This window comes from Rhinoderma darwinii, chromosome 6 (assembly GCF_050947455.1).
Source record: "Rhinoderma darwinii isolate aRhiDar2 chromosome 6, aRhiDar2.hap1, whole genome shotgun sequence".
NCBI lineage: Eukaryota > Metazoa > Chordata > Amphibia > Anura > Rhinodermatidae > Rhinoderma > Rhinoderma darwinii.
The window spans coordinates 3938257-3950988 of NC_134692.1; the positions used below are offsets into that span (position 1 = coordinate 3938257).

The following is a 12732-nucleotide window of genomic DNA, read 5'->3' on the forward strand; positions in this document are numbered from 1 at the left end:
ACCAGGTCTCTACGGATGAAATTAGCAGCGGATCCAGAGCCTGGATACGCAGAAACCTGATGCGTTTTCTCGCCGGACACTATGGTCACAGGTATGGACAATCTAGACGGAAGTCCATTCTTACCCAAGGATCCGTATAGCAATCCTGGCAGACAGAAGGATGAGGCTGTCCAGGGTAGACGGCAGATCTCGAGCGGCAAGTTCGTCCTTAATTCTAGAAGCTAGTCCATGCCAGAATTCAGCCACCAGAGCCTCATTGTTCCATAACAGCTCTCCCGCCAGGGTGCAGACGTGGATGGCGTACTCACTCACGGAGGTGTCTCCTTGGCGTAGGTTAATCAAAGATGCCACTGCAGATGAGACCCGTCCAGGCTCCTCAAACACCATGCGAAAAGTCCGGAGGAAGGCTGGGAAGTCACGGGTCTCTGGTCCTTGTCTCTCCCAGATAGGGTTTTCCCATGCAAGAGCCTTGCCGGTGAGGAGAGAAATGATGAAAGCGACCCTTGCACCATCAGACAAAAATGTCCTACTATACAGGCTGAAGTGGATCTGGCATTAAGAAATCCACGACAGGTACTTGCTTCTCCATCATAGCGGTCAGGAAGTGGCAAAGAAACACGCGGGTCAACACTGCCAAGAGGTGTAGTCTGAAGATCAACACTGCCTGGAGGTGTAGTAGGAGGAACAACAGCTTGTGCCTCCTGCCGACGTGCAAGGATGTTCAACGGATGGAGGAGTTGGTCCTGTCGAGATCGGTGGTCCAGCATATCCGCTCGCATCTCCTGTGACGTTGTCATGGTCTTGAATCGACCAGCGGGGTCCATGGCCTGAGCGTACTGTCACGAAGGGTCTGTGGATGCACTGGGCCGTACCGCCTTGGCGATAAGACATCTGGCCAACAGGGAGCAGGTGAAAGTCTATAGTTCATATAGGTACCTGTGGCAGCTCAGACAGAAGCAGGGCAGGCTCGGCTGGGACTAGGGAGTAGGTAGACGTCAGGCGAGGTGAAGCAGGTCAGACGTGGATACAGCACGACACGACTTTTCCACAGCACCATGCTAGACCAGGGTGGTATGGAATGCAAGGAACAGGAACTGGAATAGGTAGAGAACAGGAAACACACCAGGAGGCCATCACATAGACAAACTAGGAAACATCAACAACGCTCAGGCATAGAAGCAGGGGGCTGGTACAGCGATAGTTACGCCACTGTATCTAATATATCACATCCAATCTATCACAAACTATCATTTTCAGACCCTAGACTACCTTCTTGGTGGAACATTGTGGTAAAAACTAATGACAACTAACGACAACTGATGGCAACTGATGGTTTTGAAGTAAAAAATTGTGAAAAAGCCTGATGGCAACTGATACATTTTTTCATTAGTTGTAATCACTTGAAAGACAAAAAAAATGATACTGATGCCACTGATTTATGTGAACACCCTAATACATTATATACAGCGCATTAACATCTGAGCAGGCCATAGGCTGACAATATAAGGCTCAGAGTTGGACTGGACTGTGTATGTATTTACCACCAGCAAGGCCACTGAGTGTCATCAAAACCTAAACCAGACCCAGGAACATGAGATGATTGTTATCAGCAGAACAGTGATTACCAGGAGGAGTGACATTACTGGACTGTTATATAACAACTATTCCTCGGTCTATTGTTATTAGCACTGACTGGAGAAGACAAAAGAAAAAACAATTGCCCACAACAAAGGTGGCAGCCGCAGGTTCCAGTGACCCGCGCAAGATGGCGCTGGTTGCCCCGGTAATCGCCGCTCTGGTTTTAGACTTCTCTATGGTGTGGGAGGCTGCGCTTGCGCAGTGACCGTTCCTTTCAGCAGCCGGGGCGGGGAGACGGACATAGACGAGCGGGGAGAGAGTAGAGCGATGCGGCGGGGCCAGGAACGGCGGGACCTGCGGCTGCTGTAGTGTAAGGAGCGGCCTCTCCGTCACCTTCTGTCAGGTAAAGTGAGGTTGGGGGAGGCGGCAAATCACTCAGGCCTGGAGGGTGCTCTACCCGGGCCTATGTGCACCGTGCGTCAGCGTTACCCGGACCTCAGGCTGCTGCACACCGGTACTGACAGCAGCGTCCAGGCCGGGAAACGAGGACACCCCCATATACAGTCGCCCCAATATATAGTCACCCCATATAGCATTATACATTTATCTGTACCCCATATATATCATTATACATTTATCTGACCCCCCGTATATATCATTATACATATATCTGACCCCCCATATATATCATTATACGTATATCTGACCCCCGTATATATCATTATACGTATATCTGACCCCCGTATATACCATTATACGTATATCTGACCCCCCGTATATACCATTATACGTATATCTGACCCCCGTATATACCATTATACGTATATCTGACCCCCGTATATACCATTATACGTATATCTGACCCCCGTATATACCATTATACGTATATCTGACCCCCGTATATACCATTATACGTATATCTGACCCCCGTATATACCATTATACGTATATCTGACCCCCGTATATACCATTATACGTATATCTGACCCCCGTATATACCATTATACGTATATCTGACCCCCGTATATACCATTATACGTATATCTGACCCCCGTATATACCATTATACGTATATCTGACCCCCGTATATACCATTATACGTATATCTGACCCCCGTATATACCATTATACGTATATCTGACCCCCGTATATACCATTATACGTATATCTGACCCCCGTATATACCATTATACGTATATCTGACCCCCGTATATACCATTATACGTATATCTGACCCCCGTATATACCATTATACGTATATCTGACCCCCGTATATATCATTATACGTATATCTGACCCCCGTATATATCATTATACGTATATCTGACCCCCGTATATATCATTATACGTATATCTGACCCCCGTATATATCATTATACGTATATCTGACCCCCGTATATATCATTATACGTATATCTGACCCCCGTATATATATCATTATACGTATATCTGACCCCCGTATATATATCATTATACGTATATCTGACCCCCGTATATATCATTATACGTATATCTGACCCCCGTATATATCATTATACGTATATCTGACCCCCGTATATATCATTATACGTATATCTGACCCCCGTATATATCATTATACGTATATCTGACCCCCCGTATATACCATTATACGTATATCTGACCCCCGTATATATCATTATACGTATATCTGACCCCCGTATATATCATTATACGTATATCTGACCCCCGTATATATCATTATACGTATATCTGACCCCCGTATATATCATTATACGTATATCTGACCCCCGTATATATCATTATACGTATAACTGACCCCCGTATATATCATTATACGTATATCTGACCCCCGTATATATCATTATACGTATATCTGACCCCCGTATATATCATTATACGTATATCTGACCCCCGTATATATCATTATACGTATATCTGACCCCCGTATATATCATTATACGTATATCTGACCCCCGTATATATCATTATACGTATATCTGACCCCCGTATATATCATTATACGTTTATCTGCCCCCGTATATATCATTATACGTATATCTGACCCCCGTATATATCATTATACGTATATCTGACCCCCGTATATATCATTATACGTATATCTGACCCCCGTATATATCATTATACGTATATCTGACCCCCCGTATATATCATTATACGTATATCTGCCCCCCCCTGTATATATCATTATACGTTTCTCTGACCCCCGTATATATCATTATACGTTTATCTGCCCCCCCCGTATATATCATTATACATATAGGACATCTCATAAATGTACCACCCAGAACCGGCCGCAGACTGTAATATCCTATAATCTCCTGTACGTTAAATGTCTCGTGATGTCGTTATAGAGGCTAATGATTTATTATTATCCCCAGGTCCCTGGTTCGGCATCTTTGTCATAGGGCCCGCAGTGATATCCGGGGGTTTTGCGGACGGTTTTCTGTGTTTTGGCTTCAGTGTAAATGATGAGGTTATTTCTCCGTGTGCTGTTCTCAGGTGTCGCCTGTCAGGTGTTCCCGGGTAATGGTGGAGTGTTGGTTTTGAAGGTGTTCAGGCCGCACTAGGTTTTCGTATGGGTGCTTGCGTAGGGGCCCAACCCGTATAAGGAAAGGTACTATGCACACCAGAAGTCGTTATCCAAAGATAGATTTTTAATATTAGTAATTCTGCCAGTATAAGTGGGACGTTTCGATCATGTCTCTGACCTTCATCAGGCACTGTAATATCCCGGGTCCTGCGTAATGGTGCTTAGTGTATGGCGGCAGCGCCTCCACTTGCGGCAAGCTGCCATACACTAAGCGCCTTTATGCAGGACCCAGGATATTACAGTGCCTGATGAAGGTCAGAGACATGATCGAAACGTCGCACTTATACTGGCAGAATTACTAATATTAAAAATCTATCTTTGGTGGAGTGTTAATGGTTGGGATGGCGGTAGCGCCTGTAATGACGCGTGGGTTGTTTCCTATAACGCAGCGTTGGTGATGAAAGCGTTCTCTATTATCGGGATTACAGGACACTTTTACTGCTGGGTTTGGTTGCAGCATTGAAGGAGGTGAGATTACCGGAGACTTGTTGTCATTGTGCCGCGCGTGTCGTGTTTACTTGCTCATCCTCCAATGTTTGGTCAGGGATTACGTGGAGTTTGGCGCAGGATGTGGCCCGGCCTCAGGAGCATGATGAAGGGAAATCAGTGGCTGGGGTTTGCAGCAGGAGCCTTGAAGGTTCGTCCTTTATAAAGTGCAGGCGATTCTGCTGCTGTCTGCCAAGAGTCCTATTGATTAGCGGGGATGATGTCATGCTGCAATCTCCTGAAACCATAGAACAGAAGCTGAAGTGCGGGGGCTGGGGAGACTCCTCCGTTATCTCTCCAACTATAAGTGACACCCCGGCTTCTCTCATCCCCGGCCTCTGAACCCGTCCACCATGAATTACCCTGGAATATAATTAATCGTGCACATTACAAGTGCGGAGCCTTCAATCCATAGATCTCTGTAGACTTAAAGGGCTTTTCCATCTCCAGTAAATATAATCCCGCAAGTTCTTCTTGCCTCATTTCAATCTGTTCCCAGTTATTTTAGTTTTTCCTTCTTCTCTCTTCGCTTTCCCATAGTTTCAGGGCTGGCGGCTCCCGTAGCTGGCGGCTCCCGTAGAGGATAAATTCTGGCGATACGTTAATATTTATTACTTGTCAGATGAGCCATTCAGGAGTCTGGAAGAAATAGGTGACGACCTGTATATCACCTCTTATGGCCGCCAGCCCCTGACCAGTCTGATAAACATCTCGATATTGGGATAGATTTGTAAATATTTGTCGTCAGATTGTTTATCGTTGGGGATTATTTCTACATCCGCAGCATAAACCGTCACATGTAAATAGAGTTTGAGATTTGGAACAATAATTTTGTCAGTATTGGGCACACCGCTGTCTGGAACACATTAGTTATATATCGACGATCTTCTTCCTCTATGGCGGCCGCAGGTTGTGTATGGAAATGCTGGAAACACTCTGTGCTGTAGATGTTGCGTCTTTCCGTCCGCTGTATCCTGAGGCTGCTTCTCCGGCCGACACTTATTTTGTGACACACAAGTCCTTTGCTTGGAGATATATTTACACCCGGAGATGAGACTATAATTATCTGTGCGCTACCTCCTCCCCACAGCTCCTCTCTAAATCCGTGCAGTGTGAACACGGCCTTAAGGAAGAAGCAGAAAGGAAAGCGTCACATGTTCTATCTCTTCTGCCACGATTTCCTCTCTTGGTATGACACAGCCTAATAACGCTGCTGCCAGGAGGTGTTGCTTTGTGGCGCAGTCTTGCTTTCCTGTAATATTTAGCCCTTTACTGGAGGTTCTCTAATGATCGTGTGTTGGAGTTGTCTGGGCGGGGGTCTTGGATACCGATCTTATTAGTGAACAGAATAGAGATTGATGAACTGCTTGTCATTCTCAGGGCTCAGGAAATCTCATCACGAGACGGACTTCTTGGAGAGATCGGTTGCGTGCATCTATGCTGTCGTTATCGCGGTCTTATTTCTTTCTCTGATTAATGGGTTCATGGTTTTGGGGGATGATTTAGGCTATGTTCACACATTGAGGATTTCAGTGCAGATTTTGTACACTAATCCGCTCACAATCCGCCTCCATTGCAAGTGAATGGGGTTTTATTAGCCTCATTCATGTGCACTTGAAGAAATCTGCGGTGCTTCTTTGTTTTTTTTCTGAGCTGTGAACAAAAATAAAGTGACGTGCTAATTTTTCTTGCGGATTACACGCAGAAAAGCTGTGGATTACAATGGGGCTAATTCTGCATGTCCTTGGCAGAAATCCAAGTCTCAGTCTCAGATTTCTGCCTCATATTATTCAATAAGTCCACATAGGATCTGTGTATCCTGACCGTGTGAACATACCCTTATGTGTCTCGTTAGTGAATATCTTGGATGCACTGGGATAATTTGGGAACCCCATGAAATACATTATTCTCAGTTGCTCTCGTGCAATTTCACAGCTGGGAGTTGTAGTAGTTGGGAGGAGCCGCCGTCTTTTCCTGCTATGTGTTCATAGTTTTTCAGAGATTTTAGCGTTCGGTGTTGGTTGTATTGGTTTCGGGTGCACGGCCGCTCTTGGGGTGTCTGACTCTGTGCCGTGCTCTGTGTGCGGTTCTGACAGCTACGAGATTTTCATTGAGTGGAATTTTCAGCGTCTTTGTTCTTTATAACCAAATTCAGTTGTTGGGATCCTCCCATGTGAGCAGAAGATGACTTCACAGAGTCTCGCACTGATTTGCCTCAGGATCTGTCTGGAAACCTCTCGTGGACTTCTCCCTGATCTTATTTGCTGGGTCGTAGCTGCACCGACCGTCTCCCCGTCACTCCCCGGCTGTTTTGCAGTCTCATGCTCTGTGACATGTTGCACTGTAGTCTGCTCCGCTGTTTCTCGGGATATTGGGCATTGTTTGAGTCTTTTGCTGAGACGCTGAGGTATTTGGTTTTGTGGCTGCAGCGTGACACTCATTTGAGCGATAATCTCTCATCAGACAAGTATCGCAGCTTTCTGTATATGGAACAGGTAATAAAATGAATAGCAACAAAAGCCAAAGACCCAGGCAGGAATCCTGTCCTTATCGTCTCGCTGCAGGGAGGTCACACGTTGCTTTGTGGTCTATATCCGCCTTGTGTCCTTGTTGTCAGGGTTGTTGCAGTCGGCAATCGTGCTAATAATAGGATTCCGTGATTTTTATTAGTGTTGGAGTGGCGGAAGTGTTATGCAGTGGTCGTAGTAATATTGTGGTGTAGTAGTATTGGGCTATAATGTTGGTATTAGTAGTTTGGTGCTATAAGACCACGTTCAGACGTAGCAGAATTGAAGCAGTTTTGCGGTGCAGACTTACCATAATGTTGATGTTTGTAGTATTGTGCTGTTGGGGGTAGTAGTGGTGTGGGGTCTGTCTTTGTAGCGGACTTGCTTTTGTTCTGTTTTCTAGCACCGCACGTCCATTTCTTGCTTCACTATCCGGTCACTGATGGAGATTGTACTGGTCCCAGTAAAGCAACAGGTTCCCCAGCTCTGCTTCAGTCTAGTCAGTGGAGCTACATGTGTCCAGGTTCAATAGTAACAGCACATCAGAAGTAAATATGTTCCTGATCAGTGAGCGGGCATCGTCCAGGGCTGGCCGGGCACAGAGCGTTGCAGGGCGTGGGGGCAGAGCTGCTTCTTACGATGGTTCTGTCACGGTGAAGCCGATGTTTTCTGTGGTTTATTTTTTGGCTATGTTTATACCGTTGTTTTTTTAATATTGGTGACCCTTCTGTGCGTACCTGAAGCTGTACACAGGCCTGTATAGTCATGGTGCAGGAATTCAGGTAGCTTGCGTAGACAGAGCTTCAGCATTATGTAATCCGTAATTCTAACCCCAAAAATGTTCCTAATGACGACAGGATTTCGTAACATTTCACATTTTAATTTGGAGCTGATCTCGGCCTTCAGTGATGACACCTGCACGATCAGGCAGGTACTGACGCCGGCCGCTGTGTATCTTGTGGTGATGCCATAACGATGGAAATGCTGGTTACACATCCAGAAGGTCTCACCCCTGTGTGTGTGTGTGTGTGTGTGTGTGTGTGTGTGTGTGTCTCAAAGTGATCCTAAAAGGTGTCCCCTCCTCCCGTCTTTCTGCTTCACTGTAGTTGTGCCTTTACCTTTTGTTATACGGTCTCATAGAGACGTGCACGGCAGGATATGTGTGTGTGTGTGTGTATATATATATATATACAGCTCAGTGACCATATTAAGCTCCGTTATTAATAACTAAAAGAAAAAGTGGAGATTCTATTTTTAACGGTGACTTTCTCTCTCCTCAGGATTTCTGCAGAACTATGTACCTCTGGACCAGTGGCTTTACGTTTCAGTGCCTCTCCCCTATTTGCTGCATATTTAAATTAGACTTTTAATATCGCAGCAGCTGCTCAGCAGACACATGGTGAATTGCTGTCATTCCCAGGATTGCATCTTTGACGGCCAAGCCCTCTACAGCTTTTTTCATAAAAGTGAAGACCACGAGGATCTAATCCCTGACGGAACGGAGACTTGCTGCCCTCTAGTTTGCCTTTTCCCCTAGTGTGCGCTCCAGCGCCCCCTAGCCATGGAGCAAGGAATGGATTACTGGGTGGCCCAGATACAACAGAAGGATGTTAATAAAAGGCTCCAAGTGGGACCAGACATGATAGATTACTTTTCAGATAGGCAGAAGTCTGTGGACCTTGAACAGGACCAGACTCTGCTGGATAGGATGGTTGATGGACTCGCTACGTCCTGGGTGAACTCCAGCAATTATAAGGTATGAACAAATATCACCCTGTCTGTTTCTGAAAGGCTTGTACATAGGGTGGGATGAACCTTTATGGTCACACATTTAAAATAACATGTGCAATGTCCATAATGAATTATTAAGGTGGTCCTAAGAGGTGCGATGGTATTCAGGATGGGGGGTGGGCAGTCTGCAGGAGGCTCCATTAAACTAGTTCTGGAAGATATGAATAGATGCCGCACTCATCGATCCATTAAAGCTTTTCTGAGGCCTCGCGGATGATGTGATGCGGCTCCCCCTCCCTGCTCATGAGCGCTGTATATATTCATGTCTTCCTGAAATGGTTCTATGCTGAACACTACTTCTCCCGTCTATATCTAGGGCCGTGTCCAGACAGTATGAGGCCCGCTGTGTGGCATGATAGTATTTGTACGTTGGCTTTTACTGGCGAGTTTGGGCAAATGCAAACCAAGAATGAGCACACAGGTTAATGAAAAGTTGCTACACCCTTGAGTCAGACCGGCACGGAGTCCTTCCTTATTACAGTCCATGCCTTCTATCTGACAATTTGTGAAATTGAAATACCAGGCGTTGAAGACTTGGCGTGGTATAACACAGGCACGTTTCTGAATGGCTCTTCCATATGGCTGCCGGTTATCAATGGAAATTTTCTAACGTTAAAGTCAATATATTTCTATTTGAATCTGATCTATTGAAATCATTGAGAATTCGGCATCTGGTTCTATTGATGATAGATTTATTGTGACCGTGACATCAGTGATCCGTCCTCCGCACTGAAGTATAGCATAGATTGCATCCTCTACATTCCGGGCCTTGGTTGTTTTCATTCTGCTTATGACGCTGGGATGTCGACTTGGTACACAGAAAGTCAGTACAAAGTGCAGGAAGTTCCACGTTTCTTGATTGTAAATGAAACTACGCATCTGAGCCGAGTGATATGACCGCAGAGCCCACCGCTAGTGCCCCCCCCGGTGTTAGGATAGGTAATGATATTGGTATAGACCAGGGCTGCTCCCAGCACCCAGGCAGCCAATGCACCTAGAAAGTTGCTGCTGGAGTCTGATTTTATTAATGTCTATGGAAGTTATTGCCCGGCCACAAACTGGATCCTTGAGTGGTCTAATCGGATCCTAAAGTCTCCAGTAATTTGTCCGCCCCTGTAGGTTCATGTAAGTGGTGAAACTGGATGGTGGTCCTGATGGTCATTCTCCCTAATGCTATAAGATGAGTGACCGTGTAAAGGGTTTACACCTGTAGATTTCTGCCCGTAATGAGTGCCAGTCAATGCTATCACAAGGACCGGCGCTCGTTAACAGGCCGTTTTACAGGGGCCGATGCATTACTGGATGGGGACAAACGAATGTTAATATGGGCCCCATCAGTTTACATAATTGTCAGCAGCACATCCTCTGATCTCACAAGGAGAAGTGCTGCCGACAACGATGATTTCATAGCCTACATAAGCGATGTTATCAGCCAACATGCGAGCGCCGGCTCATGTGTCGGCTGATCGATGTATTCACGGGCTATGATCAGATATACGTGTTCGTATTAACGCTCGTTCAGCTGATTATTCGTGTGTGTAAATGGACCTTAAAACATATCCTCTAGTTAAGACTTAGTTTTGCTTCTTCGCACTAAATTTATTTGGCCAAAAACAATGGCGCCCATGAGGATTAGTAACAAGGACTAGTATGTAGTTTGGCTGCTGCGGTTACAGACACTGGTTTCCATTATTTTCTCTTACTACGTCAGTGCACTGATACTGAGGACTGGTAGAAAATGCACCAAAACAGATCGGCACCGACGTCCGCATTCACTTCTAGTTACATTTTATTGATCTTCATTAACTTTCTTATTTTCTGGCCACTTATCAAATCAGACCGGCTCCTACGGCTGACTGGTGTCATTGATGGCTTTTTGCATTAGTTTCTGAGAGTCGCAGGACTTTGGACGCGGCGCTGAGATATTGTGACTAGTAAAAATCGCACTGTAAACAATGTTCCTGCTGCGACTTTATGGTCTGTTGTGAGTGACCTCTGAACACAGCCATAGACGGACAGATATCTCCTTGGGGTGGGAGCACTCTGTCCTGAGACCCCCCTGAGTGGTAATCATCAACCTTTTCTCATAGGGGGCGCTCTTGTTCTTGATATTTGTATTGTTCTATGACATCGGACTGTAAATGTACACACAGCTGGGCACACATTGTTTTCTTGACTGCTTCTTTGACAGGTTGAATTGTGGGTGGTGGGGGTTTATATTGTACAAGGCGTGATCCGGGAGGACTCGGCCTGTTTACATGTACAGATAGTATTACAATGCAAACTAGTGATCGTAACCGTATACGCACAAAATGATTCGTTATTCTCTATCTCGTAATTATTATGTGAACAGGATGCAGGTAGCAGTGACATGTAAGGACGGCAGGACGTGGACGCCGCTCTCGCCCCGTCATTGGCGTTTGTCGCACGGCGTTCCCATGACTGACAGTTGAGATTTTACTTTTTGTTGCACCCTCTTCTGCAGCGACTGTACCCTGTGCATACACCGCTTATCACTGTAATTGCTGGCATAGCCGGATGTATGTGACATAAGGGTTGGCCTGCTTCTTGCTATTAGAAAGCACTGTCCTGTAAGACATAACTGACGTGTGAAATGTGCTGAGAGGAGCTGAGTCAGGCAGAAAGCAAATATAGTTCTGACCTTGTTGCTGCAAATCAGGAGCTGGCGGTGATGTGACCTCGACTGCAGTGGAGACCGGAAGCCGTGAGGAACTTTTATTTTCAGATTCTGCTCAGAACGTGGGATCCATGAAATGAATTTACAACCCTGTGATCTGCAGCCGGCCAGCGTCTTGGCGTGCCGCACTGGATCTCATTAGGACCAGCAGCAAACAGGAATGGACGAAACCCCAGGAGGCAAACCGTCAATGCATGAAGAAATGCGCTGCACGCTGCTCACTTTGTGGCTACTTTTCTATTGATGTCTATGAAAGTTCTTGTCATCGTGGACAAGACCCTCAAACAGATGGTTATAGTAGTGGATATTCTGTTCATATTATAAGGGATGATATGTGCGATACAAAGATACGTGTTCACTGCAACAACATTACAACACGTCACAGGACGAAGCTTTGTCCCTGTTATAATAAAGTAGAGATGATTGTGAAGTGCAGGGACCGTCCAGAGACGCGCAGGAGTTGTCCATAGCCAATAATCCGTTTCCAGCTCGCCGTTTTCTAGGACTGCATTCACACGGGCTGGTTTTGTGCCACCAGAAAACTACATAATATTTATTCATATTTTTGGAAAAAACGTTCAGTCATAAAATACATAATAAACAGTTCTGCAAAACCACATACTTTCCAACAGGCGTTTTGGATGACCAACTAGCACATGTGAATATTTTTTTTATTTTTATATATAAATGTAGCAAAAAGACATAAAATCACAGCAAAAATTGTGGCAAAACGACAAAAACAAATGGTGTGAGTAAATGCAGCATTAAAGGGGTTTTCCCATCGGACATATATGGCATAACCACGGGATATGCCATAAATGTCCGATGTCCAGTGCTATCCCGTTGATCGCACCCCCTGATCCCCGTCCAACTTTGTCCCGCTCTCTGCTCTGCGGCCACTGAGTTACAAGGGGGTCAAGAGTATTGAACAGCCAAGCTTGCTGAGCTACGCTGTTTCCGGAACTCTCTTAGAAGTGAATTGGAGTTACGGAAACCGCGGAGCACAGTGAACTTGGCTGTGCCGTACTCCCGGGCACCTCGTGACCCAAGTGTCGGGAGAGCGGGACAAGGTACAATGG

General features: G+C 45.7%; 1 protein-coding gene across 1 annotated transcript in view; it reads left to right on the forward strand.

Moving 5' to 3' along the window:
- The first annotated feature begins 1841 nt into the window (after positions 1–1841).
- CLASP1 (cytoplasmic linker associated protein 1) overlaps positions 1842–12732 on the forward strand; it is a 147659-nt gene continuing 136768 nt past the window's right edge. Inside the window, exons 1-2 of the mRNA XM_075829053.1 lie at positions 1842–1981; positions 8445–8920. Coding sequence (XP_075685168.1) covers positions 8726–8920 — 195 coding nt within the window. The 5' untranslated portion in view covers positions 1842–1981; positions 8445–8725. The remainder of the gene's footprint in view (positions 1982–8444; positions 8921–12732) is intronic.